Genomic DNA, 26,746 nt, shown 5'->3' with positions numbered 1-26,746 from the left:
TCAGGACCCTTTCAATAATCAAGTTTCTTGGGTTACTTTACTTTGTTGCTTATTTTTCTGCACAAAACCCCAATGGAGTGGAGCAGTGTAAATCTGAGAAATTATCTTGGGTTTGGGCCAGCTGAGATATTTTCAGTCTCTATTCATCCTTGGATAAAAACCAGTGCAAGCAAGCTAAAAAAGCCAAATATGTCCAAATTCTCAGTAAGCTTTGAGGGAACATCCATAAAATAAGTACTGGCAGGTGGCATTATGTAGTGCTCAAAACAAATGCTTGAGAACATTGTTGTTGAAAACCAGCCAACACAAGTATCTCCCCCTCCACAGAGGCTGAGCCAGCTCCTCCTGAGCTCCCCAGCTCAGATGGCTGATGCATTTTGCTCCATTGCCTGGCAATTGGCATTGCCTGGGGTGGAGCGTGGCTCTCCAGGAAGGCCTTTTGGAAAAGTTCTGGCTTTATTCTAAGAGGTGGCAGGAGACAGAGGCAAGGCTTGCCTTGCCCTTAGAGTTCAGCAGAGCGAGGAGGTCTGGATCCATACCTGCAGGGGTGGAAGCTGGAGCACCGTGGCCAAAGCACAGGTGAGTTTGGCAGGGTAGAGAATCGGGGAGTGCATATACAGTGAGCAAGGCTGAGCACATGTGGCTGGTGCTGTTTAGGAACTGTGTGTCCCTCCACACACCCAGGACTTACCCCTGGCCATCCAAATGGCAGGAACTGCCCTTCAGCCCAGTTGTCACCTTTGATGTAGAAGAGGCCAGCAATCATGATGAAGATCCAGACTGCCAGGTTGATGACATTGAGCACGTTGTTCAGCCCCACCGAGTTCTTTACCCCCATGGCCACGATGATGGTGACGATGACAGCAATGACCAGCGCAAGAAGGTCAGGGTATGACTCCTCTCCTTTCCCTGGGTAAGAGAAAATAGGTGTGTGATTCTCCATCCACAGCTGTGGACAACATCTCCACAAGCTCTTTAGGTGCTTTTTGAAACTCCTTTCAGACCCTGAGGCTTTGCAGGGCTCCTTGGTCTCATTGCAAAGATGGTCTCCAATTGCCCCTGCCTCTGCTAGCCAAAGTTGTTCCATTGAGTGGATAAATCTTGATGCCTTAAGACACTGTTATTTTGAGGGGGAAGCAAACAAATGATTAGGTCCCAGTTTGCATAGCATCTGCTAAGTGCTAATTAAAAATCAATCAAACATTAGGTTTTCATGACACAGGTAGAGCACAGCTAGCTGTTTGCTTACTGGTAGCAACCACAGATTATTGCTGGAACTGCTGGTCATACTGGACCATCACAGCCCTGAGTTCCTACACGGCAGGACTGCAGACTCCAGCTTCTACTCTCTCCCAGGCTCTGCATGGGCCTTAGTGGGAGTGAGCAGAGTGTCAACACTGGGTGCAGTGCTCCTGGGCTGTCCTTAGCCTCTGGCATCTGACTGATTTTTCTGGGTGCCCATCATGCTCAAGGCCAGCTCAGCCCAAAGGGGCTCCAAATGTCACCTATCCCACCCTCCTCGGATCCCATCTGTGAACCAGACTGCAGTGGCAAAGCACCAGAAGCAGACGGATGGTAAATAATGAATGAAGCCTAATATCCATGTCTGACATCTGATGAGCTTCTAATTACTTCTCAGGCCCTAATTAAGGCAGGTAGCTGTGCGCGGCGTGGCTCACCTAGTCCGTTCAACGTCCCCACGCTGTTGATCATCCAGCGGCTGATGGTGTGGTTGGCCAGTGAGTCAAACATGCTGCTGAGAGCACTGGCACCTGCGGCTGTGCCTATCAGGTACTCCAGGATGAGGTTCCAGCCGATGAAGAACGCCACAAACTCCCCCACCGTCACGTAGCTGTAGGTGTAGGCTGAGCCTGTGGTCTTGGGGACCCGCACCCCAAACTCAGCATAGCAAACGCCTGTTTAGAGGAATAGGAAGTGACATGAGGAAAAGGTGCCTGGAAAGGGAAAAAGTGCAACTGCCTCCACCTGCCTGGAGGTGCCAGGAGGTGACCAGGGCTGTGGTCAGCATCAGGAGCCCAGAGCTATCACAGGGTGCCATGGTGACCTTCCCTTCCCAACTGCTTGACTTTCACAAGCAGCCCAGCCCATCTTCCAATTAAAATCAAGCTGTGATTGATTCTTTCTGGAGCACACACAGTTCAAACCAGCCAAGCCTTTACAGCCCGTTGTAGAAGAGCCTTCCCCCAGGTGTGTGCCTTTGTTGTGGGCCTCTCCACCAGGGCTAACTGCAGCCCTCACAGACACAAAAACTAAGCTGGGGGTGGGGGGGCACAATTCCCACACAGGGAGCAGAACTGGCTGGCACTAGTGGTGGGGTCCTTGGAGCTCTGTTTCCCTCTGGTAGCTTTAATGGTAATAGATACCTCTTGTTCCCATCCAAGAGTGACACCATAATATGATTTTTTCCCATTTTTCCTGGGATTTTATGAAATGTTTTATCTGTGGCACCAAGCTTCAGATGAGTTCCTAGTGGTTTTGGTTGGAGAAACTACCATAGCCCTGGAGTTTGTCAGGGAAAGATGATTACAGTGAGACCTGCCAGCAGAGAGCACTTGGGTGTCTCCAAAGCACTGTAGGGCACAAGGAGGTCAGGGATGGTTATAGCCATCACATTGGATCCTGGGTCAGTATTGCCCAGCAGGATAGATGGTGGAGGATGGCAGAGTAGGATGCCACATGAGGGCTCACACAAGGCTGTTCCTCTCCCTGCCTGACACTGCCATCTCCAAATGCCTGTGTTGGGTTACTGCTCTGCACATTCAGGTAAGAGCTGAATATTAGGAAGAAATTCGTTCCAGTGAGGGTGGTGAGACACTGGGACAAGTTGCCCAGGGAGGTGATGGATGTCCCCTCCTTGGAGGTGTTCAAAGCCGGGTTGGATGAGGTCTTGAGCAACGTGAGCTGGTGGAAGGTGTCCCTGCCCATGGCAGGGGGGTTGGAACTAGATGATCTTTAAGGTCCCTTCCAACCTAAATCATAAACCTATGAATCAAGCCTCTGTCTCAAAGACCCCAGTTCAGCCAGTTAATGGGTTTAGAACTGTTGTTATCGTCGTGTAAACATGTAGCAATTACCGAGCCCTTTATCAGCTACTATCCTCTATTTAGATGATAATAATTGCTTAAAATGTGCAATCAGTTCAGTATAAGGAGAGGAATGAATTATTTATCAAAACCTTGTGAGATGGTTGCAGTTTTCACACAGTGCAAACACAGGATTATTGCAGCCCTCAGCTGAATTTGGTGGTGCCTCTTCTCTTGCTGTTCCATTCCGTGTTTACCTCTCACACACGCCGCTGGCAGTGATCTGCAATGGGAGCCTTCAAAAGCTGATTTCTGAAAGGCAGGCCCAACTGGAGGAGCAGCAAGACATCCCCACCAGCCAGCCCTACAGTCATTATCCAAAGCTGATGAAAAATGCATGCTCTGGGTAAAGGTGAGACATTCAGCGAGAGCTACAAGCCTGAATGATTTATGAAACAGGCGCTCTGGTGGGGACAAGGATCTGGTTTCTCTCTTTGATGGCCTTAAAAATCATATAATCTTTCTGGGAGGCAGCTGTACTTTTAGCCAATGACAAGATAAGGCTCAAAGAGGATTGTTATTGATACAGACTGATAACAGCAAAGCAAAGACATTAACATGGATAAAATGTTTGAGTTTTCAATTACTCTACTAGGATCCTGAAATAGAAGAGTAATCTTTCAATATGCATGAGGTGCAGCAACAGGTTGTGGAGATCTGCATTAGATACCAGCATATATTTAAAAAACCCAACTTTTTATCACAGCCTGAAGTATTCAGTTTAGGGGACATGCAATGCAAGATCGTAGAGTGGTTTGGCTTGGAAGGAAATTTAAAGATCATCTAGTTCCAATCACCTGTCATGGGCAGGGACACCTCCCACCAGCCCAGGTTGCTCAAGGCTTCATCCAGCCTGCCCTTGAACACCTCCAAGGAGGGGGCATCCATCACCTCCCTGGGCAACCTGTTCCAGTGTCTCACTACCATCATTGTAAAGAATTCCTTCCTAATACCCAGCCTAAATCTCCCCTCTCCCAGCTCAAGCCCTTGAAAAAAAGTCCCTCCCCAGCTTTCCTGTAGGCCCCCAGCTCTGCTCAGAACACTGCTTCCTGCCACTAACTCTCTCAGGTTGCCCCCATCCAACACTACACCTGCAGGTCTCAAACAGACTGAGGATGCTCTGCAACATGGAACAGCTACTGCAGGTAGCACACAGCCATTCATGGATCTGCCATCCAGGCCTGACTGCCAGTGGCTGTGCTGGGTGGCATTAAACAAATCACTTTGCCTTGTGGTGCTGCAGGTCCCCTAGCAGAAACAGGGCTCACAGCACTACCCTCTGTGCTGAAAGAGAATATGATTTATTAGGATGCAGATTTTATCTCACTAATCTCTGCTGCTTTAGTAGTGTATTGCTGCTGCTGTTATTGTTTTTATCATTGCTTTTGTTGCTTTTGGTTTTGTTGTGGTTAGTATATTTCCCTTCCCTGGAAGTGTTCAAGCCAGGTTTCATGAGCAGGTCTTGAGCAGCCAATTTACCCACGCAGGATACACCAAAATCCTACTTTCAGCAGGCCACTGAGTCTGTCCATTGTGTTTCATGATCACTGTGGGCAGACATTCAAAAAGCAGCTCCATAAAGGAAGCTTCCATAGAGCTCCCATCTCCCCAGCATTACATAAGCAGCTCATAACCACTTGCAGCTGGAGCCCCACAACCCAACCCTCATCCTGCCGCCAAGCAGCACCTGAGGGTCCTGTTCAGCTTTCCCCTGCTGTTTTCCACCCTGCTTGTGACTGAGGCCATCAAAGGTTGCAGAGCAGTTCCCATGGGAGACAGAGTTTCTTATTTCCTCCCACAGCCTGACACTGAAGCCTGTGGGGTTGTGTGGCCGAGAAAACTATTCCACAGCAGTAACCAAAGAATGATTGAATTGTTTTGGTTGGAAGAGACATTAAAGATCATTGAGTCCAACCGTAAACCCAGTGCTGCCAAATCCACCATTAAACCATGACCCTCAGCACCAAGTATTTTAAATCCTTCCAGAGATAAGGATTCCACCACATGCCTGGCCTTGACAACCCTTTCAGGGAAGAAAGTTTCCCCAATGTCCAACCCAAACTGCTCCTGGAGGCCATTTGCTCTCACCTTATTGCTTGTTACTTGGGAAAACAGATGACTCTCACCTGCTTCCAAACTCCCTTCCAGCTGTTGTAGAGAGCGAGAACATCTCCCCCAAGCCTCAGTTCTCTCCACCACTTCTCATAAGACTTGTGCTCTAAATCCCTCATCAGCTTCATTGCCTTTCTTTGGATCCACTCCAGCACCTCAATGTCCTTCTTGCAGCACTAGACCCAAAACTGAAAATCATCACTGGGAAGAACCTGACCCTTGCCTGAGCTCACAGTAAGGAGTTTGCAAAACACCATCAACAGGATTGTACTGCTTCAGGAGAGGAGATCACTAACCAGGTAAGCTGGAGGAAAAGGCTGGGGAGAGGGTGATGGGGTTGGGCAAGATGCAAACTGCTGATTTTTGCCAGGAGTTTTGGATAGACACAGGGGTGAGAGTGGGGAATCCCAATGGCTGCAGCTGATGGAAGGAGCTGGCAGTGTCCCCTGCTCTGGAGGCTTTGGAGAAGGAAGTTGGACAAGTGCTTCTGTTTGAGAGCTGACTAAAAAGCCTTACAGTGAGAGAATAATTGCATTTAATCAGTTTGAGTTCATTTCATTTATAATTTTAATCACTGATGCTGTGTCTGTAAGTACCCTGATGGGGTACATGCTGGTTAAGCTTAGAAGGCATAACTGGAATTTGTTGAGCAGATGAAATTGGAAAAATCTCTGGCTGGAACCAGACTAGAGAGTGTGGAGAGGTTTCCCACTGGTGGGACCTGCCTGGTGGGACCTGTCCAGGGGAGCTTCCCCATGGCTATCTCCCAGAGGAGAGAAAATGGCTCTCTGGAGGGGGCTTTTTTTTTAACCCAAACCATCTTGGGTTGACTGGGCAGGCAGTGGGCTCTGACTCTTCAATACCCAGAGGGAAAGCAGGTCATCTGATGGTCTCATCTGGCCTTAAAACTGTGAGAAACTCCTTAAAACCTGTCTGTGCACACGTGCCCGAGTTCAGCGTCCAGTACGCTGGGAGCGACCGGGATGGGAGAGCTGAAACCACATCCCCTGTGAGGCCACTATCCCAGCAAGCTCCCTCACCCCTGCTCCCTTGCACTTGCCAAAACAACAAACAGCAGCAGTGTCCACCATGAAGTGAGGAAGCGGCCAAGGAGACTATCAAAACACTTCCCACAACACTTTCTCAGGGCTACAAAAGCAAAGGGAGATGAAAGCTGAGTGGGAAATGGTGTGGGCTCTTGTGGGTCAAGGCAGGAGGAGCTCCCCACTGTGGGGCAGGGCTTGTGTCTGGGGTGAAGAAAACCCTTTTGAAGAACAGTGTGTTTTTTGTAGGTGAGTCCCACCCAGGCTCTGTTTGCTCTTGGTTTGCATCACAGCCAGCAGAACCTTTGCAGAGGAGAGAAAGCAAGCAGTGGGAAAGGAGATAAAGGCACTGATGCTCTCTCCTGCCTCAGTCAAAAAGTGGGCTTTGTGGTGGGATCTCACAGAAGCATCAGATCTCTTTGCATGTTCTCAGCTCTTGTTCTGGACTGAACCAGAACCAAGCTGCCTTGGGAGAGCCTTGGGGATCAAGGGGAGCTTTGCTTTCACCAGTGCTGCTGCACAGAAATCTCCTCTCTTCATCCCAATTGTGTTGTACAACAGAGATGCTCTGTCTGCCTTTATGTTTGCCTGCATGGTTGTAGCCCCAGGTATTGATACAGCCTCATGAGCAGCAGAAACCTGATACCCTGGGGTCTAAGTGTGGGGTCTAAGTGTGAAGTAAGAAGGCAGGACTGTCAATGTGCTGGTCCCTGGCATGGTTGTGGGGAGAGCATAACACTCATCCTGGTGCTGTGCCACAGCTGTGCCCCTGGGCTGCAGGGTTGTAGGGTGCTCAACCTCATGTGGAATTTGGTCTCTATAGGGCAGCACTGCAGTCTCCAGGGAATGAGAAGCATGATGTGCTTCCACCTCCCAGCTGAGCTGGGTCATTTTGCTCTGTTTGCTCTTCCTGTCTCCTCTCAAAGCCCTTTGTCATTTACTGAGGTTTCCTTATCCAACCCATGGTTAAAAGCTGGGTACCAGACTGACACAGCATGCAACGTCCTCTGAGCAGGGAGAGCAGGGACATCACATCATCATGTTAGCACTGATCTGGAAAGGACAAATGCTAGCAGTACTGGCTTCGTGGGGAAACTGCAGCTTGAGCCATATGCTCAGCTGGGTTCCTACAGAGGAGCTGGAATTCACCAGCTCTCCACTCGAACACAGAATTCCCCTCTGTCCACACATTTGTTTGTTGAGTTTTTTGTTTGGAAATTCTAAGAGTGATATCCTGCATGAACAGCAGCCAATACAATCAACCAGAAACAGGGGAGTTTTTTAACTGTTGGCAATGATCACAACAAAAGATGACCCCAGTGCTACCCAAGCCACTGATGTCCTTTCTGTTGAAGCAGGGAGTCCCACAAGCCATGCTGTGCTCTTGTTTCGGTGCTGTAGCTTGGCCATGGTCTGCCTGGGACAAGCAATACAAAACTCTTAAACACCTCAAAATAGATTGACCACCAGCTCCATCCTTGGAGAAGCCATCAGCAACTCTTTCCCATCAAGAGTGGTCAGGCATTGGAATGTGCTGCCCAGGGAGGTGGCTGAGTCACCAGCCCTGGATGTGTTTAAAGGTGGTTTGGATGTGGTTCTTGGGGATATGGTTTAGGAGTGAACTTCATAGAGCAGGGTTATGGGTTGGACTTGGTGATCCTGAGGGTCTTTTCCAACCTGAATGTTTCTGTGATCAGAGTAATTCATGCCTGGGCTGCTGGCACTCAGCACAAGATTTGGCCTGATACTTGGGCAGTGAGAGCAACCGAGCAAGCAGTGCACTTTTTAGCCTATGGGGAAGTCACTGCCTCCTCATAGCCTGTGCTTGCTGAGCATGAATTCTGCCAGATGGTCACACATGGATGGAGCCAGAGGGTGCATGAGCTGGCTCATTACTCAGCCCTCCACCCACCCAACTCACCTGACAAGATGGAGGCAACAGCAGCGATGATGAAGGAAACGATGACCCCAGGCCCTGCCATCTCCTTGGCCACCAAGCCAGACACTACATACATGCCGGTGCCCACGCAGCTCCCGACGCCAAGGGAGATGAGGTCGAGGGTGGTGAGGACCTTGGCCAGCCTGGCACCCTGGGTGGTGGCAGTCCCTGTGCCCTCCAGCATGGACTCCACAGGCTTGGTGCGCAGGACGCGGGTGCGCAGGGCATAGCCTGCTGCCCCCCATGGTACCCGACGTGGGTCCAGGCGTGAGAAGAAGCCGCTCATGGTTGGTGCTGGGCTCAAGGCAGGTGGGTCAGGAATGGTTTCAGCAGCACCCACTCAAGGTTGCTGCTGCATCTCCTTCCTGCGCTGGCGGCCTGGCTGCAAGAGAGGAACATTGTTTTTAACTGAGACAGAAAAGAGAGAGCGCTGTGCTCCAGGTGGGGGAGCCAAAATGGGCCTCAAAACCAGTTTCTGCCTGGATCAAGGGGAGCTTTGCTTTCACCAGTGCTGTTGCTGCCGCACAGAAATCTCCTTTCACCACCCCAATTGCATTGTACAACTGAGATGTTCTGTCTGCCTTTTTGTTTACCTGCACGGTTGTAGTCCCGGTTATTAATGCAGCCTCATGAGCAGCAGGAACCTGATACCTTCCAAGCTGGGGTCTAAGTGTGAAGCAAGAAGGCAGGACTGTCAATGTGGTGGTCCCCAGACAGGATTACTTGGTCATTTTGCTGTGTTTGCTCTTCCTGTCTCTCCTATCAAAGCCCTTTGCCAAGTGGCTTAATTGTTACCAAAAGCTGTGATACTTTGCATGACAGTGAGGTGCTGGTGGCCACAATGGCACTTGGGTCTTGGTGGGGACTAAGCCTGGCTCCAAGCACAGCAGAGGGTTCTGGCAGCAGAGATTTCCTGCTGGCACCACATGTCAGACCACCATCACCATGTCACACCACCATCACCATGCCAGGCTGTGCTTGACCTGCAAAAAAGGAAATCTGGGACCGTAGTTTTGCTTCTACATCCAATGTGTTGAGACTGCTGCCTGTGTGTGGCTGGCTGTGAGGCTTGATTATGCCTTACAGGGACAGGTGATTTTGTTTTGGTGCTCTAAACATGACACTTGGAGCTCTCTGTCTATCCTGGTGGTTCTTTCTTTTTGAGTGCTGCATTCATCCTAGGGTTTCCTCAAGGGGTAAGTTTTAAAGAGCTCTGCTTCTTCAGGTCCCAGTGACTCATGAGGTTGAAAAAGTCCTTGGTGTGGTTTCTTCATTCAATTTGTCACTTCATTTTTGTAGTCCTTTCAACACTTCTTTGGGGATTTTTTTTGGTTGATTGGTTTAGTTAAGAGATGTTGATTTTCTGGAGTAACTACAACAAGCTTTGAGGTTTGGTTTCTGCAGAGTTAAGGCAATCTGAGAAAGGAGGTCAGCAGAAGCTTTAAGACTGACTCAAAAAGGTCTTATGATTCCAGATCCTGAGATTGTCTTTAAAAGCATTAAATTACTTTGTTTTGCTCTTTCTCTGCACTTTTTCAACCTGAATCTTATTTCAAGAACTATTCAGCAGCCTTCATTTTCCACCCCCTCCCTTTCTGCCTTTTTTTGTGTTGTTTTTTAGTTTTGTTTGGTTGGTTTTGGGTTGGGTTTTTTTTTGTAGTGGTAGAATGTGTATTTCTCAGGCCAGCTCCCAACAGCTGCTTCCTAGTGACATATTGATGGCTCCTTGACTTTGAGCACAATAACAAGAATTGATGATCTCCACATAAGGGAACAAGAAAAATAGTTCATTAAATATGAATTTTAGCCTGGCAGCTTCTTTGGATGAGAAGGTGGACCTGAGCAGGCAGTGTGTGCTTGCAACCCAGAAGGCCAGTCACAGCCTGCATCAAAAGCAGTGCTTTCAGCAGATCCAGAGAGGTGATTCCACCACTTTGCTCTGGTGAGACCTCACCTGGAGTACTGTGTACAGGTCTGGAGCCTCTCTATAGGAAGGACATGGACCTGATGGAGAGGGTCCAGAGGAGGGCCATGAAAATAATCGGGGGGTTGGAGCACCTCTGCTACAAGGACAGGCTGAGGGAGCTGGGGGTGTTCAGCCTGGTGAAGAGGAGGTTCCAGGGAGACCTAATAGCAGCCTGCCAGTACCAGAAGGGACTACAAGAAGGATAGGGAGAGACTGTTTACAAAGTCCTGCAGTGACAGGACAAGAAGCAATGGTTTCAAACTAGAGAAGGGCAGATTTAGACTGGATATTAGGAACAAGTTCTTTACTATGAGGATGGTGGAACAGGCTGTCCAGGGAGGTAGTTGAGGCCCCTTCCCTGGAGATAGTCAAGGTAAGGTTTAATGAGGCCCTGGGCAGCCTGATCTAGTTGGGGACGTCCCTACTGACTGTGGGGAGGTCAGATTGGATGAGCTTTGGAGGTCCCTTCCAGCTTTGACCACTCTATGATTCTTTCCTGTTAACACAGAAATCCCTTTATTTAAATTATTTTTTTAAATTGCCTTGAAGACAAAACAATTATTTCTCCATCTTTACATCCAAGACAAATTACACTGTGTCTACCAGGCAGCCTTCTGTTGCTGGAGTTTATTCAGTAAACCACAGCATTCAGTTCATGTTTTGGTTGATCACAGTTCAAATTGATTTTTTTGTTTGTTTTGGGTGGTGGTGTTTCTTTTTTACCTTGAGCAACCCCAAGCTGAAAGGCTTGGATGTTCTTGTGAAGAAGAATAATAAGGCATTGCTCATCAGCAAATGTGCATCTCTGAGCTGAGAATAAAAACTGGGTTTGGTTTTTGGGTTGCTCAAGAGGTCAACTGGTTTGTGTCACGGACTGAAGCTCAGGTTGAGGTTTTGCTTTTTGGCTTAAATGAAGGTTTGTGTTGGAAGAGGGCAGCTGAGCCAGAGCTCAGTGGGGCTGCACCAGCAGAGCAGTCCTCTGGGCAATGTGCCCATGTGCTGGCACCTCCAGGGTGGCTCTGCTTTTCCAGGGTTGTGTTTTAGCCACAGGGAAAACAAATCCTCCAAGAAAAGTGATCACCACCTAAAACTCTTCTTCCTTTTATCTGAAATACAGTATCTCTGAAGCACAGGGGTGAAAAGATGTCTTGAGATACTTCACCTAACCACATCCCACCCTTTATTTAATTATTTTACCTTAGGCTTTATGATTGCCACTAACTGGGTTTGAAAAACTCAGATTGCTGTGCTTGGGTTTGTGCCCAGATTGGCTTGAGCTAACCAAGATGCTGGGCAGAACTATCTGTCTGGGTTTTTGAACTGCTACAGCTTAGGTGTTCTTACCTCCGTGAAATTGTCTCATGTAGTTTGAACTGTAGGGAAATCTTCCCCAAGTGAACCCATCCCTCAGGCCAAAAAAACTGTTGTATGGGGAAAATAATAAATAGAGAAGACTCAGCTCTTAACTCTTGTAAGGAAAAGCATACTGGCTGAAAGTTGAGGCTGGGCAAAGAAAAGTTGGAGAGGTGAAGGCTGAGGAGAGCTGATTTGTGTCTCTTAATGTCTTTATACCAATTCTGGATGATTCTGTGAAGGCTATGCTTATCACAGAGGAGCCACTGGGCCACCAGAACAAAGAGCATCATTTGGAATAGAGGTGCCAAGGCTGTGGGCTGATGCTTGGTCCTATCACCAGTTTTGTGCTTCAGCCTGTGTCCGATTTTGGGCTCCCTGGTTCAAGAGGGACAAGGCTCTACTGGAGAGATCCCAATGGAGAGCAACAAGGATGACTGAAGGACTGGAGCACTGCCCTGTGAGGAGAGGCTGAGAGCCTTGGGGCTTTTTAGTCTGGAGAAGAGAAGACTGCGAGGGGATTTAACAAATGTTTATAAGTACCTCAGGGCTGAATATCAAGAGGGAGGGGACAGGCTCGTCTCCATTGCATCCTGTGACAGGACAAGGGGTAATGGATATAAACTACAGCACAGGAGGTTCCACCTCAACATGAGGAGGAACTTCTTCACTGTGAGGGTCACAGAGCACTGGAGCAGGCTGTCCAGGGAGGTTGTGGAGTCTCCTTCTATGGAGACTTTGTCAAGACCCATCTGGATGCATTCCTGTGTGACCTGTGCTGGATTCTCTGGCAGGGGGGGTTGGACTTGATGATCTTCGAAGGTCCTTTCCAACCCTGAACATCCTGTGATCCTATGAAGACCTGCCCTGTGCTTTGAGGAGGTTGGGACTGATGTGGTTTGAGATCAGAGTTTTTTCATCATCTTGTCTGAGGTGCCTGTGGGTGGCTAAGAAGGGTTTGGAAAGGGTGGCATATGCTCAGGTCTTGCTGGAGCATCTGTCCACACTGGAAAACAAATCAGTGAGTCTGCCAAACTGAAGTGAGTTGAGCATGACTGATTCAGACGGAGCAGCTCACTCTCAAGGCACAGCAGGGTACACAAATTGCTTTCTCACCAGCATTGCAAAGAACCTTAAGGCAAGGCATGGCCAGGAATTAATTTTAAACTGCTAAAATAATAATTTCCAAAAAACTTAAATATTTTAAATGGTTTAAATTTAGAACAGGAGCTGACTGGTGAATCTGTGATGTGCCCAGATATAGACTGCTGAGCTGTTCCAGCTGCCTGGGGCTAGGACTAGGTTCTCCTGCACAGCAACCTAAAGTAGCTTTGCAGTTCATGTAGCCCCTCCTAAGCCACCAAGAAAAAAAACCAACAAACCAACAACCTCCAAAACATCTGAAATGAAATAACTCTGTAATTGCTGCACTACTCAATTAAAGCAATCACTCGAAACTATTCCAGATGTTCAAGTCAGATCAGCATATTGCTGCTCTGTAGCTTGGAAAACATCTTTTCACTCCATTTAAACCATAAAAAAAAAATCTCATGGATGGCAACCATTCAGATGGGGCAGAGACAGCTCGCTTCTGCTCTGCTCCACTAACCCTGGGTAGGTAGAAAGAGAGGAAAGAGAGTTTTGTGGGGGTTTTGTCATCTGCTCCCCTTGTTAAAACCCAGGAAGATGCAGGGAGCTGTGGCTCAGAGGGGCCAAGCCCAACTCAGGGAGGCTGTAGCTGTGTTTTGGAGCTGAGCAGCTCTCCATCATGAGCGGTCTAGGTGGGTTTTCCCTGGCTGCTTCCTCGCTGCCTGGTGCTGGCTGCTGCCACCGCGTGCTTGTTAGCAACCACTGTTTGTACCGAAACACTCTTCTTCATTAGGGTAAATTAACTAAAACAGCAATCAAATCAAAAGGAGAAGTCTAGGCATTTACAGGTGCGCATCTTCCTCACCGTCTGGGTCGGTGTGTTCCTGCTGTAAAGCTCCTTTCTGCTGCCTGCCTTGTGCTGGTGAGAGGCAGTATGGAGTCCCTCAGCATCACCTATTCTCATCACCTCCAGCCCCCAGTTCCAGCTTCCTCAGTCAAGCTTCCCCATACCTTGTCTGTGCTTTGGGATGGCTTATTCGATTTTTCAGTTAATTACTCCACTCAGGAGTCCATAGGGGTGTCCTTATTAAGACATGCTGGGGATGTAACAGGAAACGGAACAGTGATGGTGATAAATTAAAAGAAGAGAGCTCCTGTTGGTGTGCGGATGGGAAGCCATCCAAGAGGAAAAGGCTGGGTTTCTCCTTTCTTTTGTAGCTCCAGAAGTGACTATTGCAGAGAGAAACTCACTGATGCCCCAGCCTCAACTGGGTTGGCATAGTCATGCAGGACAGATGCAGGGCTGTTTAGAGGGAGAATCATGGAATGGTTTGGATGGGGAGAGACTTTTAAAGGTCATCTAGTCCAACCCCTTGCAGTGAGCAGGGATGTCTTCAACTAGATCAAGTTGCTCAGAGCCCCAAACCACCTGACCTGGAACATTTCCAGGGATGGGGCATCTACCATCAGTCTGGGCAACCTGGGCCACCGTTTCACCACCCTCACTGTAAAAAATGTCTTCCTTCTATCTAGTCTAAATCTCTCCTCTTTTGGTTTAAAACCATCACCCCTTGTCTTGGCACAACTAAAAAGATTGTCCCCATCTTTCTTAGATGCCTCTTTAACTACTGAAAGGTCTCCCTGGAGCGTTCCATCCTCCAGGCTGAACAACCCCAACTCTCTCAGCCTGCCCTCATAGCAGAGGGCTTTAGCCCTTTGATCTCTTTTTGTGTCCTTATGTGGACTCAGGAACCAACAGGTTCCTCCCAAACTTGAAGACCTCAGAAATAGCACAGATGCTCACAGTGCAGGAGGAGCAGCCCTCAGACCCTCTCCACAGAGGGGCTGCACACTGTGCTGGGCTGCAGCATCACCCCTGTGGAAAGGGAGCCACAAAGGCTCAAGTGGATGCGAGAGCTGTTTCACGGTGATGTAAGAGACATCTCCTGGCAGCAAAGCTGCTGCAATCCCAGACGAACGACAAGAGAAAGAGGAAGAGACGTGCTAGCCTGACTTCCCTGCCCCCACTCCCCTTTTGGAATCACTGGCTGGGTAACGGCGAGGCGAACCTGCGTGGCGAGCCAGAAGACACTGAATGTCATTACCGCTCCTCCGGCAGGGACGGGAATGACGTCAGCGGCGCGGTGCGGGGCGGTGCGGCGGGAGCCGGGCAGCCGCCGAGCGCAGGGATGCCTTCTGCCGCCGCCGCTCCTCAGCGTTCTCACCGCCAGGGCGATTTGGTTTGGAGTACGATGTGCCTGTTTGTACGGTATTGATCCCCAGCTGGGCTGCCGCCGTGAAGCTGGCTCTGCCCCCACCGTCAGCCTCCTTCCAAGGGATTTCAAAGCCAGGCACTGAGCCGAGGGCTGGTCCCTGCCAGCCCCGCCGCCGCTCATGTGAGTCCGACTTCAGCAACCTGGCCTTGTGCCTTCGCTGGTAGTTTCAGGCTCTCTTTATTTTTAATCTTTCCATTTTTACCACTGCTCGAGCACCTCAAGTGGAGCTGTAGTTGATTTAAACTAAAATTCGGAGTGCTTGCTAAATTAAACTAGAGACGTATTTCCAAGTTTAAACGAGTGATGTATTTCCAAGTTTAGGACCAACTTTCTATATTGCATCCATTAAGGGGAAGATGGAGGTGGGGGGAAGGCTTAGGGATAATTTGTGTGTACCTTCATAGCAAAATAGGGTTGAACAGCACTTTTGTGTTGCTTCCCCTGTGTTACATCAAGTGCTTTACCAACATCAGCACTGCTGTAAGGTGGCTAAACAGTAGGATCTTCTTTTAACAAACAGGGCAGACAAAAGAGGAAATCCTTCATTTGACCAAAGACATAAGGCAAGGGTGCCACACATCCAGAGCCAGCCCCCAGGAGTCCTTAAACTTTGTTTTCCAGTCTCTAGTGTGAGTCAAAATAGGATAGACATGTCATCCAGTAAAATAATTTGACATGAGTCTATGGACATTGGGTCCAGAGGAGGGCCAGAAAGATGATCAGGGTGTTGGAGCACCTTCCCTGTGAGGGCAAGCTGAGAGAGTTGGTATTGTTCAGCCTGGAGAAGAGAAAGTTCTGGAGAGATCTTATTGTGGCCTTTTAGTACTTAAAGGGGTCTACAGGAAATAGAGGCAGAGACTTTTTGCAAGGGGTGGTAGTTTTAAACTGAATAAAAGGTAGATTTAGATTAGATAGTAGGAAGAGATTCTTTACTGTGAGGGTGCTGAGACACTGGCACATGTTTCCTAGAGAAATTGTGAATGCCTCTCCCTGGAAGTGTTCAAGGTGAGGTTGGATGAGGATTTGAGCAACCTTGTCTAATTTAAGAGGTTCCTGCCCATGGAAAGGGAGTTTGAATGAGAGGATCTTAAAGATCCTTTCCAATCTGGACCATTCTATGGTTATATGTACCTAGAGATTACCCTTCTTGTGCCTCCATGTCTTGGTGAGACACTGGAATGGATTGCCCAGGGAGGTGGTAGAAGCCCCATCCCTGGAGGTTTTTGCAGCCAGGCTGGATGTGGCTCTGAGCAACCTGATCTAGCATGAGGTGTCCCTGCCTATGGCAGGGGGGTTGGAACTAGGTAATCCTTGAAGTCCCTTCCAAGCCTAACAATTCTGTGATTCTTCAGCCTTCAGAAGGATCATGCAATATATTAGTTTAACTGCTGTTCTCTCTGGGGAGAAACTGGGATGCCTGAATTACCAAGAAAAAGATGGAGGGAAGGACAGGAGAGAGGTCAAAGCTACTTCTTGTCTTGCAGCTGTTGAGTCCCAGTTCTTAAGCTAAATAGCTAACTTAGTCTTCGAGCAGCACGCCCAGGATGGTGAGCAGTGAGGAGGTTGAGGTGGCTGAGTGCTCATCTTCCTGCCTGGATGAGGACTAGGTGGGAGCTGAAGTAACACATTCAGGTGAAATTGGAGCTGGTCACATTGAAGGCCAGCTGATCCCTTGATAGCGGATTGTTCCCAACTTTGCCAGTGTTCATTACATGCTAGCCTCACAGGTGGTTGGTCAAAGCTGTTGAGGCCTCTTGGGACCCTCTGGTGCAACAAGCTAGTGAGAAAGAACTCTATGGCTTGGGAGATCAGCGTTTTCCTGCTTTCTAGAGGCTGGATGCCTTTGGAGGTAGCACCTATAGCTCTCAGCCTTCAGAGGATGCAAACCTAACTGCACCATTCACCCTGAGATGCTCATGAACATCTCTGCAGGTACATCCCCTCCCTGTAGACAGTAAATCCACCTCCCATCCATTTTTCTGTTGTCCTTCTCCCTTGTACCTATAGAAATCAATCCTATGCCTGACATTTCAGATTTCCACTTATCTGCCCTTTTTGTCCAGGTACTGATGATTCCTCATGGTGCAGAGTGGTGTAGGACTGAGAGCAGGGTGCTTATGACAGATACAACAGCCTGTGAGCGCTGAGCTGTAAGTAATGCAATATGCATGAAGTGCTCCATTTGTGTTTGCAAGAAGAAGAAGGAAAAAAAAGCTACTTAAAAAAGAGAATTACAGAGAAAGAGGTAGAATCAATTTGCACATTCTCAAAAAGATCTAGTTTTTCATTGTTGTCTCGAGATGGCAAAGTGAAAGCCTTAAAAAATGGACCGGAGCTGCTAATGGAGGGAAATGACAAATCGATAGCTGGGTGAGCCAAGCAGGAGATGGGGAACCAGGAACTTCTTGGAACTGCTCTGACAGGCTTCCTCTATGAGAGGGATGAAACCACATGAAATTAGTAAATTTGCTTCTCCTTCAGTAAATTAGAGAAAGCAGCCACTGTAGAGAAGTGCTGTGAGTGGTTAATTCAGTTGGGGTTTCTAAGGAGGTGGAAGAGAAACCATGCTAAAACCAATTAATGCTCCTCTAGCAGTACCTTGTTGAAAACAATATTGCTTTGTCCCTGCCAATGGTCATCTGCAGGAGGACCCTCACGGCCCTGTGCAACTTTGAACACTCATTTGTGGCAGCTGCATGATTTTGCATTTGCAGTGCTGATATTGATTCAGTGCTCACAGCTATCAGATACGGCCTCCCCCATCCTTGTGCAGTCATGAGCCACAGCACAGCTGAACATCTGAAACCTCACAGGTCTGGGTGCTCAGACTGTTTCAAGGACTAATGTACTGACCTCTGAAATTCAGGCATTCAAAACACTGAGAGCCAGGTGCCCAGGAACTGAGGTTTGTCTCATGTGCTGGCATGTACTTCTTCAGCCTTCCTTCTGCTTTTCATAGTAGCAGCTCCAGAATGAGCTGTCACAAGAGAAAAAAAGCATCTTCCTGATGCTATGGTGTCTACTCTGGGATCAGAGTGAGTCGCCTGTTTCCAATGCTATGCTGATATTGCTCCAGCAGCCTGATTGCCATTGGCATCAGTGGGGTGGCTGCAGCCTTGTGTTTGCTGCTCTGAGTTTTTTCCTGGTTTTGGGTAGTGGATTATGCTTTCAGTAATTACTGCTTAGACAAGATACACACCTTCTGTAGTGATGCTCGCTGTCAGAGTGGTCAAGGTCTTCCTTTGCATCACTGAAATGTTCAGACCCACATTACCAGACAATCTCTTCTAGAGTTATGCTCATTTAAATCTGCCTTTGCTTTAACAACATGTAGGAGGAGATCTCTGTAATTACTGGGCTATGCTTTCTTTCTCTTTCCTCTGTGGATCCATGCTTTTACACCACAGAATGCAAGTGATTGTGGTTTGCTCCGGGCCAGCCATGAGAGCTTTTCTCATTTGACATAATTCACAGAATGGGTTATTTATTAGTGTGTGGGGCTCTCTAAACAAAATGGATTTTTACTGTTGTGAGACTCTGGCTGATACATCATCGTGACAACTTGTTTCATTTCTGGGCAGTATTTTGAGTTTCAGTGGCAACGCCACAAATCTTTCAGTAAAATGCCAAATTAACACTTTGGCTTTGTCATCCAAACCAGGGGGAAAAAACCCAACCAACCAAACAACAATTACCTGTGTATCAACTATAGGATCTGAAAATTCACTATTTTAAAGCCTCTGCTTTTATTTTGGAGATTGCTGGGTTTACAGTGATTCCTTTATTCCTCACTAAGAAACTGGTTTGTTTGGTTTTTTTCCCCCTCTCAATGCTGGCTCTCACCAGCAGTCTTCCCAGCATTCTGCAGCAATGTAGTAGGAGTCTGAGCTGCTCTTTTACACTGTAAACACATCAGGCTTACAAACATGGTTCAGCTCTTGCTGGTTTTCAAGTGCATTTCGCTTTTGTGTGTGCTCATGCTGTCATCAATTCATTATCATGTTCCATCACTGCCTATACAAGTGTAATTGATTATGCCTCAGTGCTCCATTTCCATGATTTTGGCTATCAGCTAATTAATGCAGGAGAGGTTCTTAAAGAACTGCTTGCCTTAGAAGAAGCTGGAAACACACATTCTTCAACCCTGAGCCTGCTTACAGCTCCAGAAGCAGCCAGTAGTAGTATATGCAAATCAGTGGGGGCTTTTTGCATACAAGCTGCAGGGTAATTTGGCTGGCTGTCACTAAATCCCTCAAAGGAAGTGTGAGGTAGGTTCGAGGCACTTCCAGGGAGGTGAACAGCAGCTGATGCTGCTTTCACTGCATGTTTAGCTGCTTTCATTCCTATTATTCACTAGGACAAAAAACTCCTTGCCTTACATGAGTAATCCTCCTGCACTCCAACACAACCAATTACATGAGTTACGTGAGCACAAGTTGATCAAAGAAGATGATTTAGAAGAGAGGTTCTGTGTTTAGTCATTTATCATCATCAGCAACTGCAACACCTAAGCAGTGTGCAGTGTGAGTAACACCCGGTGCTGTAGCACCAAGGCTTTTTGACATTTCCCAGGAAGTGAGCTGTGAGTGCACAGCTGACATTAAATCAGCATCCAGGGGGGTCCTGGGGAAGCAGAATCAAATGAAGATTTAATTGTTCTTCTAAAGGCTAATAGCATAAAAAGTAGGATATTATGAGGTTCCTGAGAGATGTGCACACGGCGCCTGGAGATGTCTGCGTGTAGCAAGGGAATCAGCAGGAGCCAACAGGACTGCCCTTAGATTAACATTTGCTTACCACTGAAACCCTGGTGGCTCATTTATAGAATTATAGAATGGTTTTGGTGGGAAGAGACCTTTAAGATCATCAAATCCAGCACTTAACCCAGCACTGCCAGCTCACCACTGAACCAGGTCCCTCTGTACCACATCCACCTGTTTTTAAAATCCCTCCAGGAATGGTGACTCTACTGCTTACCTGTCAGCCTATTGCAGGGCCTGACAACCCTTACAGGGAAGAAAATTTTCCTAATACCCAACCTAAACCTCCCCTGGTGCAACCTGAGGCTGTTTCCCATTGTCCTGTTGCTTGTTATTTGGGAGAAGATGCAAATCCCAGCCTGGCTCCACACACTTCTTTCAGGGAGTTGCATTCTTGCTCTTAGCCTCCCTTACAACCCCCAAACACAACCTGTTTCACTAAGGCAGCACATTGTAGCTCCCAGCTAGAGCAAGTAGAGTCTCCCCAAGGTGAGCTGTCCTACTTGGCAAGTGCAGCTCTACTGATGTCCCCCCATGCCAGTAAGAGCAGAGAGGAGCTGCTGAAATATTATTGCTCTAGCTCTTGTTTGTGCCTGAGCTCTCAGCCAAAGGGACTTGACATGTTCCTTCTTTCTGTCTTAATTTACTTTGTGCAGAGCTGATGATCCCAGTTATTCATTGCACATCTCCTGATCCCTGTTGCCTCCACAGCCAGTTAATGAGTGGAACATACCTGCTGTTGCCCAGATGCCTCAGATAAGGCACTGGAGTACCCAGGTGCTTCCTGAGCATCTCGCTGCAGGGCTGGAGCAGTGTGAGACCTGTCGCTGGTGCTTTCTGCCTGTTCCCAGACAAGGATGAAAGACAGGCAGGAGCAGCATGCATTTCCTTTACCATTAGAGCAGCGTGCCCAAATCCTACCTGGAGACCACCCTGGCATTGCTGAGTACCACAGAGCAGTTTAGTCCAACTCAGCAGGTCCATCATGAAGTCCTGGTTCAACAATGCTCAAGTACATGATTAAAGCTAGGTTTGAATTGTGCTGCTGTGGTGGAAGGCATCCAGCTGTGTGCCAGCACAAGGGGATGTCTCCACCCTTGGGTTTAAAAAAACTTAGTCAAATAGTATCCAGCCCACTCTGATGGAACTGAGGACCTGCAGGAGGAGTATTCCAAACTACCAACTTAGGTGATAGTAACCAACAAGCACCTGAGAGGGGCTGTCCTCCAACCCCACACATTTGGTTTTGTAGACATTTTCCTGAAGTTTTGGCACAAACACCCCAACAGACACTTGTGGAATGGCATCAGTAGCCCATTTCCCTTCTAGCAGCAAACCACTTGATCCTTTATCTGAGTCACCAGAATAGAATAGAATTAACCAGTCCTCTCAGAGTTAGGCTGTGGTGCTTGAAAAACCTGTGCTGCAAAAGCTCTTCTTCTGTTCACCTGCCAGGTAGATTTAATTGATGGTATCATGTACATTGTTGATACAGTCACAGTGCAGAGGAACAGAAACAATGGAGTCATGTGCTGCGTGGCTCCACCTCACTGGGTTTGTTTCAGAAGTGCTTGCACTTTGCTCTGACAAGTTTTATTGCAAGGGAAAATATAGTTTTCTCTTAGGGATGTTCCAGCCTGGAGGCAGAGAAGGATGGGATGTGGTGCCAGTGCTAGCTGGAGCACCCAGGCCAGTGCTGATGACCTCACAGTCTAGAAACAGAGCTGCTACTTCATGAGCCAAGGAAACGTATGCAAGGGGGAAATTGCTCAGTACTAGAAGAAAGTTTCAATTTGGAAACCTCAGGTTAGGCTCATCTTATGGCTTGTGAGTAAAAAATGTTTGAAGAATCTCTATGGCTCATGGACCTAGTGTAGAATCTGCTCCCATTTACACCATAAGTGGCTTAGTAAGTTCAGCAAACTCTCCCCGGACCAAAGTGAGATTCTGAGCAGGTTTTCATAGCCATAGGAAGTAGCTTAAGATCATCTACTGTATTTCTTGATCCTTCTGCATCCCTATGTCTGCTGTCTCTGACAAGAATTACAGATTCAGGCCCAATCATGGCTTTATATTTTGTGGAGAGAGTCAATCTGGGAGCGATGTAAAAGCAAATTTGGGGTTTAATCAACGTGAAAGACAGAGAAGCTACCCATTTGCTAATGCTTTGCTTGTTTGTTTGACACACAGCTCCCACCACCACACAGGGATGAAGAAGTATTGCTGCTTCTTACCTTCTTTGTATTTTTCTTTTTAAATATCTCATTAATACATTCAGATTATTAAGCCAAAGAACAACATGTCGCTTAAACTAGCATTACGGTGATCTCAATAGCTCAGGGGGGCTAAGAATTCTAAGGGGCTTAAATATATTCTGCTACAGACTACTCTCTTATTTTTATTTAATTATTTTTTTTTTCATGAAGATTCTAGGAGTGTATTGATGCTTGTGTAAGTTCTTGCCATCCATCTGTATGAATGAAACAGGGCTTCACAGAAACCCCATTCACTCAGCCACTGAGAGGTTATCCTGCTCTTGTTGAATTTCCTGGAAAAGCTCCTGTTGCCTTCAGGGGAAGAGGGATGAAATCATACTACATGTATGTGATGTCAGAGCTGAGAAAACCGACTGTCTTATGCTCAAGAAGGAAGTAAGCCTATGAATATATCCTTAAAAATATTTTTGGGCAGGAATCCTTTCTGATAGGATCCCTTCTGAGACTCTGAAGTCCCTCACAAATGATTTTTCATTATTTTCCTGTGACCCTAAAAAAATTTAGAGAAGGGCAAGATATGGCTTGACTTGGGAGTCATGAGTGACTCCCTGAGGGGAGTGATTTGTGGTGTAAGCTGCTTCATGTAACTGCAATATGCACATAGAAAGAAGTTCTTTTGGGGAAAAGCTAATTAGTGAGGCAAGATGGAAAACTGGGGGATTCAAAAATATAAGGCAGTCATTTGCTCTGTTTTTGCTTCGTGGTCAAAAATTCCACCTGCTGTTTTACTTGCCTGGAGGGGAGGCTGTGGCACCTGGGAATAAAGTTGCACATCTCTATGCCTAACTTGAGGAATTACAGATCAAAGGTACCATTAAGTCCACAGAGTTCATTTTGTCTGAACCACAGGCCATTACCTTCCAGGCAATTACTCCTGCAGGGAGCCCAATAACCTGCTCTGGCTAAGTTGCATCTTTTGGGAGGACATCGAGTCTTGACGTACACAGATCCAGCAGGTTTTCTGATGGCTCCTTCATCAGGTCATCAGCCCTCCACTGTTCAAAAATGTGATCCTGCACTTAAAGCAGAATGTTTTGGCTTTAGCATCTCAGCACTAGTTCATGTTGTTTCTTTCTTTGGCAAATGGAGGAATAACTCAGAGCCTAGTAATTTCCTTCTGTAGAGGCTCCTAGATTCCAGAACCAAGTCACCTCCCACCCTTCTTTTTAATGAAGTGAGCTGCTCAGGTGCTGTGGTTCCTCTGTTGTAAGAGCTTTTCTCAGGCCCTTGACAAGCTTTGGCTTTTCTTTGTTTTTCCCTTTTTAATTGCTTTCCTTTTTATTCCTTCCTTTTTATTCCTTCCTTTTTATTCCTTCCCTTACAGTTTTATTGCCATTTTTGTGGTCTGCTGTGTTCCAGCAGTCTCGGTTTCCAAGGGCTCAGGTAGAATTTCCTTCCTCCATCTCCCCTTACTGAGCAGCAACTGAACAAGGCATTTATTTTTTTTTTTCCCCCATGGCCTTGCTTGACAGTTTGTCCTATTGCAGATATTGCCTCCATCCTGTCTTCTCAGATACATACTGAGACTTTACTTTGAGAGAACCCAAGATTGTTTGTCCTCATCATTTACTACACGCCAGTCTCTGTTTTGCTGGCAAAGTGCTGCACCTTTGACAGAAGAAAATGAGAAATAGCATTTGGACTTTGGATGTCTGCAAGAACCCCCTCACTTCTCTGTTCTCAGGCAGCGAGGATTCCCCATGGAGCAGTACATTTTTAAGAACAGATAATTAGTCAGTTTAATCTAGGTAACTTTTCACTCTGCTGGTGTTTTTGGCTTGTTTGGGTTGGTTTGTTTACAACATGTTGTTCAACCATGGTAAGTCATCTGCCTCAGCAATGGGTATCAAGAAAAGGAACACATGTAAATATCTTTAGCAATCAGACTTTCAGCCTCCTGACAGTTTTTGGGCAATTAAACAAACGCCTTGGCATGCTAAAATGCATTTGCCTACTACTTAGGGACACTGGGAAAAATTAATTACTTAATATTTTAGATGAAATCAAACATGCCCCTTTTGAGCCAAACGTCTTCTCTGGGGTCAACCAGAGTAATCATGCTTTCTACTGCTCCTCTCCAGAGGTTGTATTGATGTGGAAGCCCTACATTAGAGCTCTCCCTGTACAGCCTTCTAACAGACTAAGTCGAGCTGTATAAACCAGCATTTAATAGGCCACAAAACGCGAGCTGGAAAGCAATTCTGAGAAAAGAGGCTTTGGAATAGAGTGATGCCGAAGCACACCTACCCGGGGCTGAGGCAGGCAGGCGGCTGGGTCCAGGCAGTTCGAAAATACCCGTGTGGAATCAATAAACAGCAGCGAGCCGGGGGTGACGTAAAGAGGAAGCTAACTCCATTACCAGGATCTAAGTCAGAGGGAGTTTTGCAGGCGCCGGCGGGAGGACGGGGCCGTCACCCGGCTCAGTGTGCGTGGCCCGCCGGGGGCTGCTCGGGACCGCCCCGTCGGGGCTTCAGCACCACGGACAGCGCCCGCTCGGCCCCATGTGTGACCCGGGACCGCCACCAGCATCCCACGGCGGGTCCAGTTTGTCCTTGCTGCCTCTATCTCGATGTCGCTTCTGCTCCCATTTCTTCTCTGCCCCTTGCCCCCCCCCCACCCCGCGTCGTCCGCAGCTTCCCCACCTTCCCTTACCGTGTTTTGCGCGGTAACCTGTAGCCGGAGCAGTCGCTTCGGTCAGGCCGCCCGCTGTGTCTCCTCTCACCCCAGTTTTTCCCCTTGCCTGTCAGCCCTGGCGCCCCCAGCCTCCGTCCCTCCGCGGAGTGCCTTGACACGGGAACGCAGCCTGGCCGGGGCAAGGGGACACCCGGGCGGGCTGGGGTTCTCCCGTGGCCCGGAGGAGCCGGGATGCTCCCCTTGCCGCTCCGGCCCCGTGTGCGTGGAGTGGGCGGTGTTCTGCGGCTGCTAGTCCCTGGAGGGCGCCTAGCCAGACCTCTCCCCGCACCCCGAGAGGCTCCTCACTGAGAGAAGGCTGGCAGCGAGGGGAAGCGCCTTCCCTTACCCTGCTTCCTTCCACCCCTCTTTCCCTCCCTCCATCCCCGCTCCCTTTGCCTCCCCAGAGCCGCTGGGCACTCACCGCCGGGCGCAGAGGGCAGCGGGCGGGTGATGGTGCGGAGCGGCCCCGGGCGCACACCCCGGCGGGGGCGGCTGCGCTGCTGCGGCGGCGGCGGGGGGGGGCTGCGCTGAGCACCGCCGGCCCCGGCTCCCGGCCGTGCACGCAGGGCGGAGGGAGGAGGGATGGAAGGAGGGAGGGATGAAGGAGGGAGGGATGGAGGGAGGAGGGCGCTGCAGCTCCTCAATTATTCAGCGCTTCCCTGTCTCTGCGCTCTCCCCGCCTGCCGCATGTGACCGCCCGGCAATACCCGCGGGCCGAGACGAGCCGGTCCCGGGAGACACCCCTGTACGGGGCTGCCAACCCCAAGTCCCCGTCTGTCTCCTACCCATCGAATCCTCTTTGCCTGCCCAAGTGTCCTGCGGACTGCGGGCAGCATCCCCTAAACTGCTTGAAAAAGAACTCTCTTGGCTGCCTGCTCCAAAGCAGGGTTTTCCTCACACCAGGGTTAGAGGGTGGGGAGGAAGGGGACACCCCAGGGATGAAAAGAACCCCTCCTTTATTTTCTCCTTGAGCTGCACTGTGAGATTTGGGTGTTAATACTGTAATCCCGGAACAGGCAGAATTAGGACTAAAATAATGCCTCATGTACTGCAGCGTGCAGTGCTGTCCAGCCCTCTGCATGGCCTGGCTGGGAGGAGTTAGACGTCAGGCACGGGATATATTTTATAGCCATAGCTGTGGGTAGCTGAGATTCATGTGCAAGATTATTCCCTGTTACATTTTTATTTCCTGAGCCTTGCTCTAGAAAGACTCCCATATTTGTATTTATACCATTTTGAAATCAAATCCCAAATGGTTTCATCTCCAGTCTCCACATTTTGGTCTCTGTAACATCTTCATGATCTAACTGCTAATGGGACCCAGCCCCAGAGGTGAGGTGTACCTCAAATGGAAGCTGTTCATTCCCTAAACACTGAAATATGTGGCTGCTGATGAAAATGAGAGATGTGATCCTTCAGTTCGGGAAGCCACTGCTTGCCTCATGTGAGTGACCCTGACAGGAAATGCATTGATGGCAGTGACCTTTTGGGGACCTGCAGACAGCAACACTGCACAGATAAACCTAGCCAGGATGTCCACAGTCCTGTCTTTGGGCAGGACAGTGGACCACATGTTTCTGTTTTCCTTTCCAGCCTTGATTTCTGTGGGATTTTAGTTTGTTTGTTTGTTTTGTGGCTTTCTGGATGAGTGTCATGATTTCCCCAGTTTCTTACCAGACTCCTTCCTCTCTCCATCCCAGCTTTACCTCTCTCTCTTTGCAGCCCTTCTTTTCACAAACAAGAACAGAAAAGACCTCTCCCAGGTTACTGCTGGTCAGCAGAAGGTGTATCACAGGACACATTCCTTTCCTGCTGCTCTGGCCAGCACACATCACACCATACAGCACACAGCAGAAAAAACCTTGCTGGAGCCAAAGTGCATCCAGCTGATTACTCTCCTCACAAGCAGCAGTTTTGAAACTGCTGGTTTTATTCTCTCCCTTATTTTTCGATTGCCTGAAAGAGCTGCAGCTGCTTTCTGGTCCCTGACTGTAGTCCGCCATGCTTCCTATTTGGTTGTTTCTCTTCTCATTCACTGGCTTCCCCCAGCTGCTTTTGTTCAGTCCAGGGACACCAGATGCAGCTGTGGACAGCTGATCTTGGAAGCTTCCCTTTGACTAAATCTAAGGAAAAGAGAAAAGCTTCTCCATTTACT

At 48.3% G+C, this 26,746-nt stretch overlaps 1 protein-coding gene across 1 annotated transcript in view; it reads right to left on the bottom strand.

Annotated features, from left to right (window-relative positions):
* Positions 1-25,110, bottom strand: part of SLC7A14 (solute carrier family 7 member 14) — a 36,901-nt gene extending 11,791 nt beyond the window's left edge. Inside the window, exons 1-4 of the mRNA XM_054166595.1 lie at positions 25,013-25,110; positions 8,181-8,580; positions 1,680-1,916; positions 692-909 (exon numbers count right to left, since the gene is read on the bottom strand). Of these exons, the coding sequence (XP_054022570.1) occupies positions 692-909; positions 1,680-1,916; positions 8,181-8,484 (759 nt within the window). The 5' untranslated portion in view covers positions 8,485-8,580; positions 25,013-25,110. The remainder of the gene's footprint in view (positions 1-691; positions 910-1,679; positions 1,917-8,180; positions 8,581-25,012) is intronic.
* Positions 25,111-26,746: the final 1,636 nt, after the last annotated feature.

Source organism: Dryobates pubescens, chromosome 13 (genome assembly GCF_014839835.1).
Source record: "Dryobates pubescens isolate bDryPub1 chromosome 13, bDryPub1.pri, whole genome shotgun sequence".
NCBI lineage: Eukaryota > Metazoa > Chordata > Aves > Piciformes > Picidae > Dryobates > Dryobates pubescens.
This window is presented reverse-complemented; position numbering and strand designations above follow the sequence as displayed.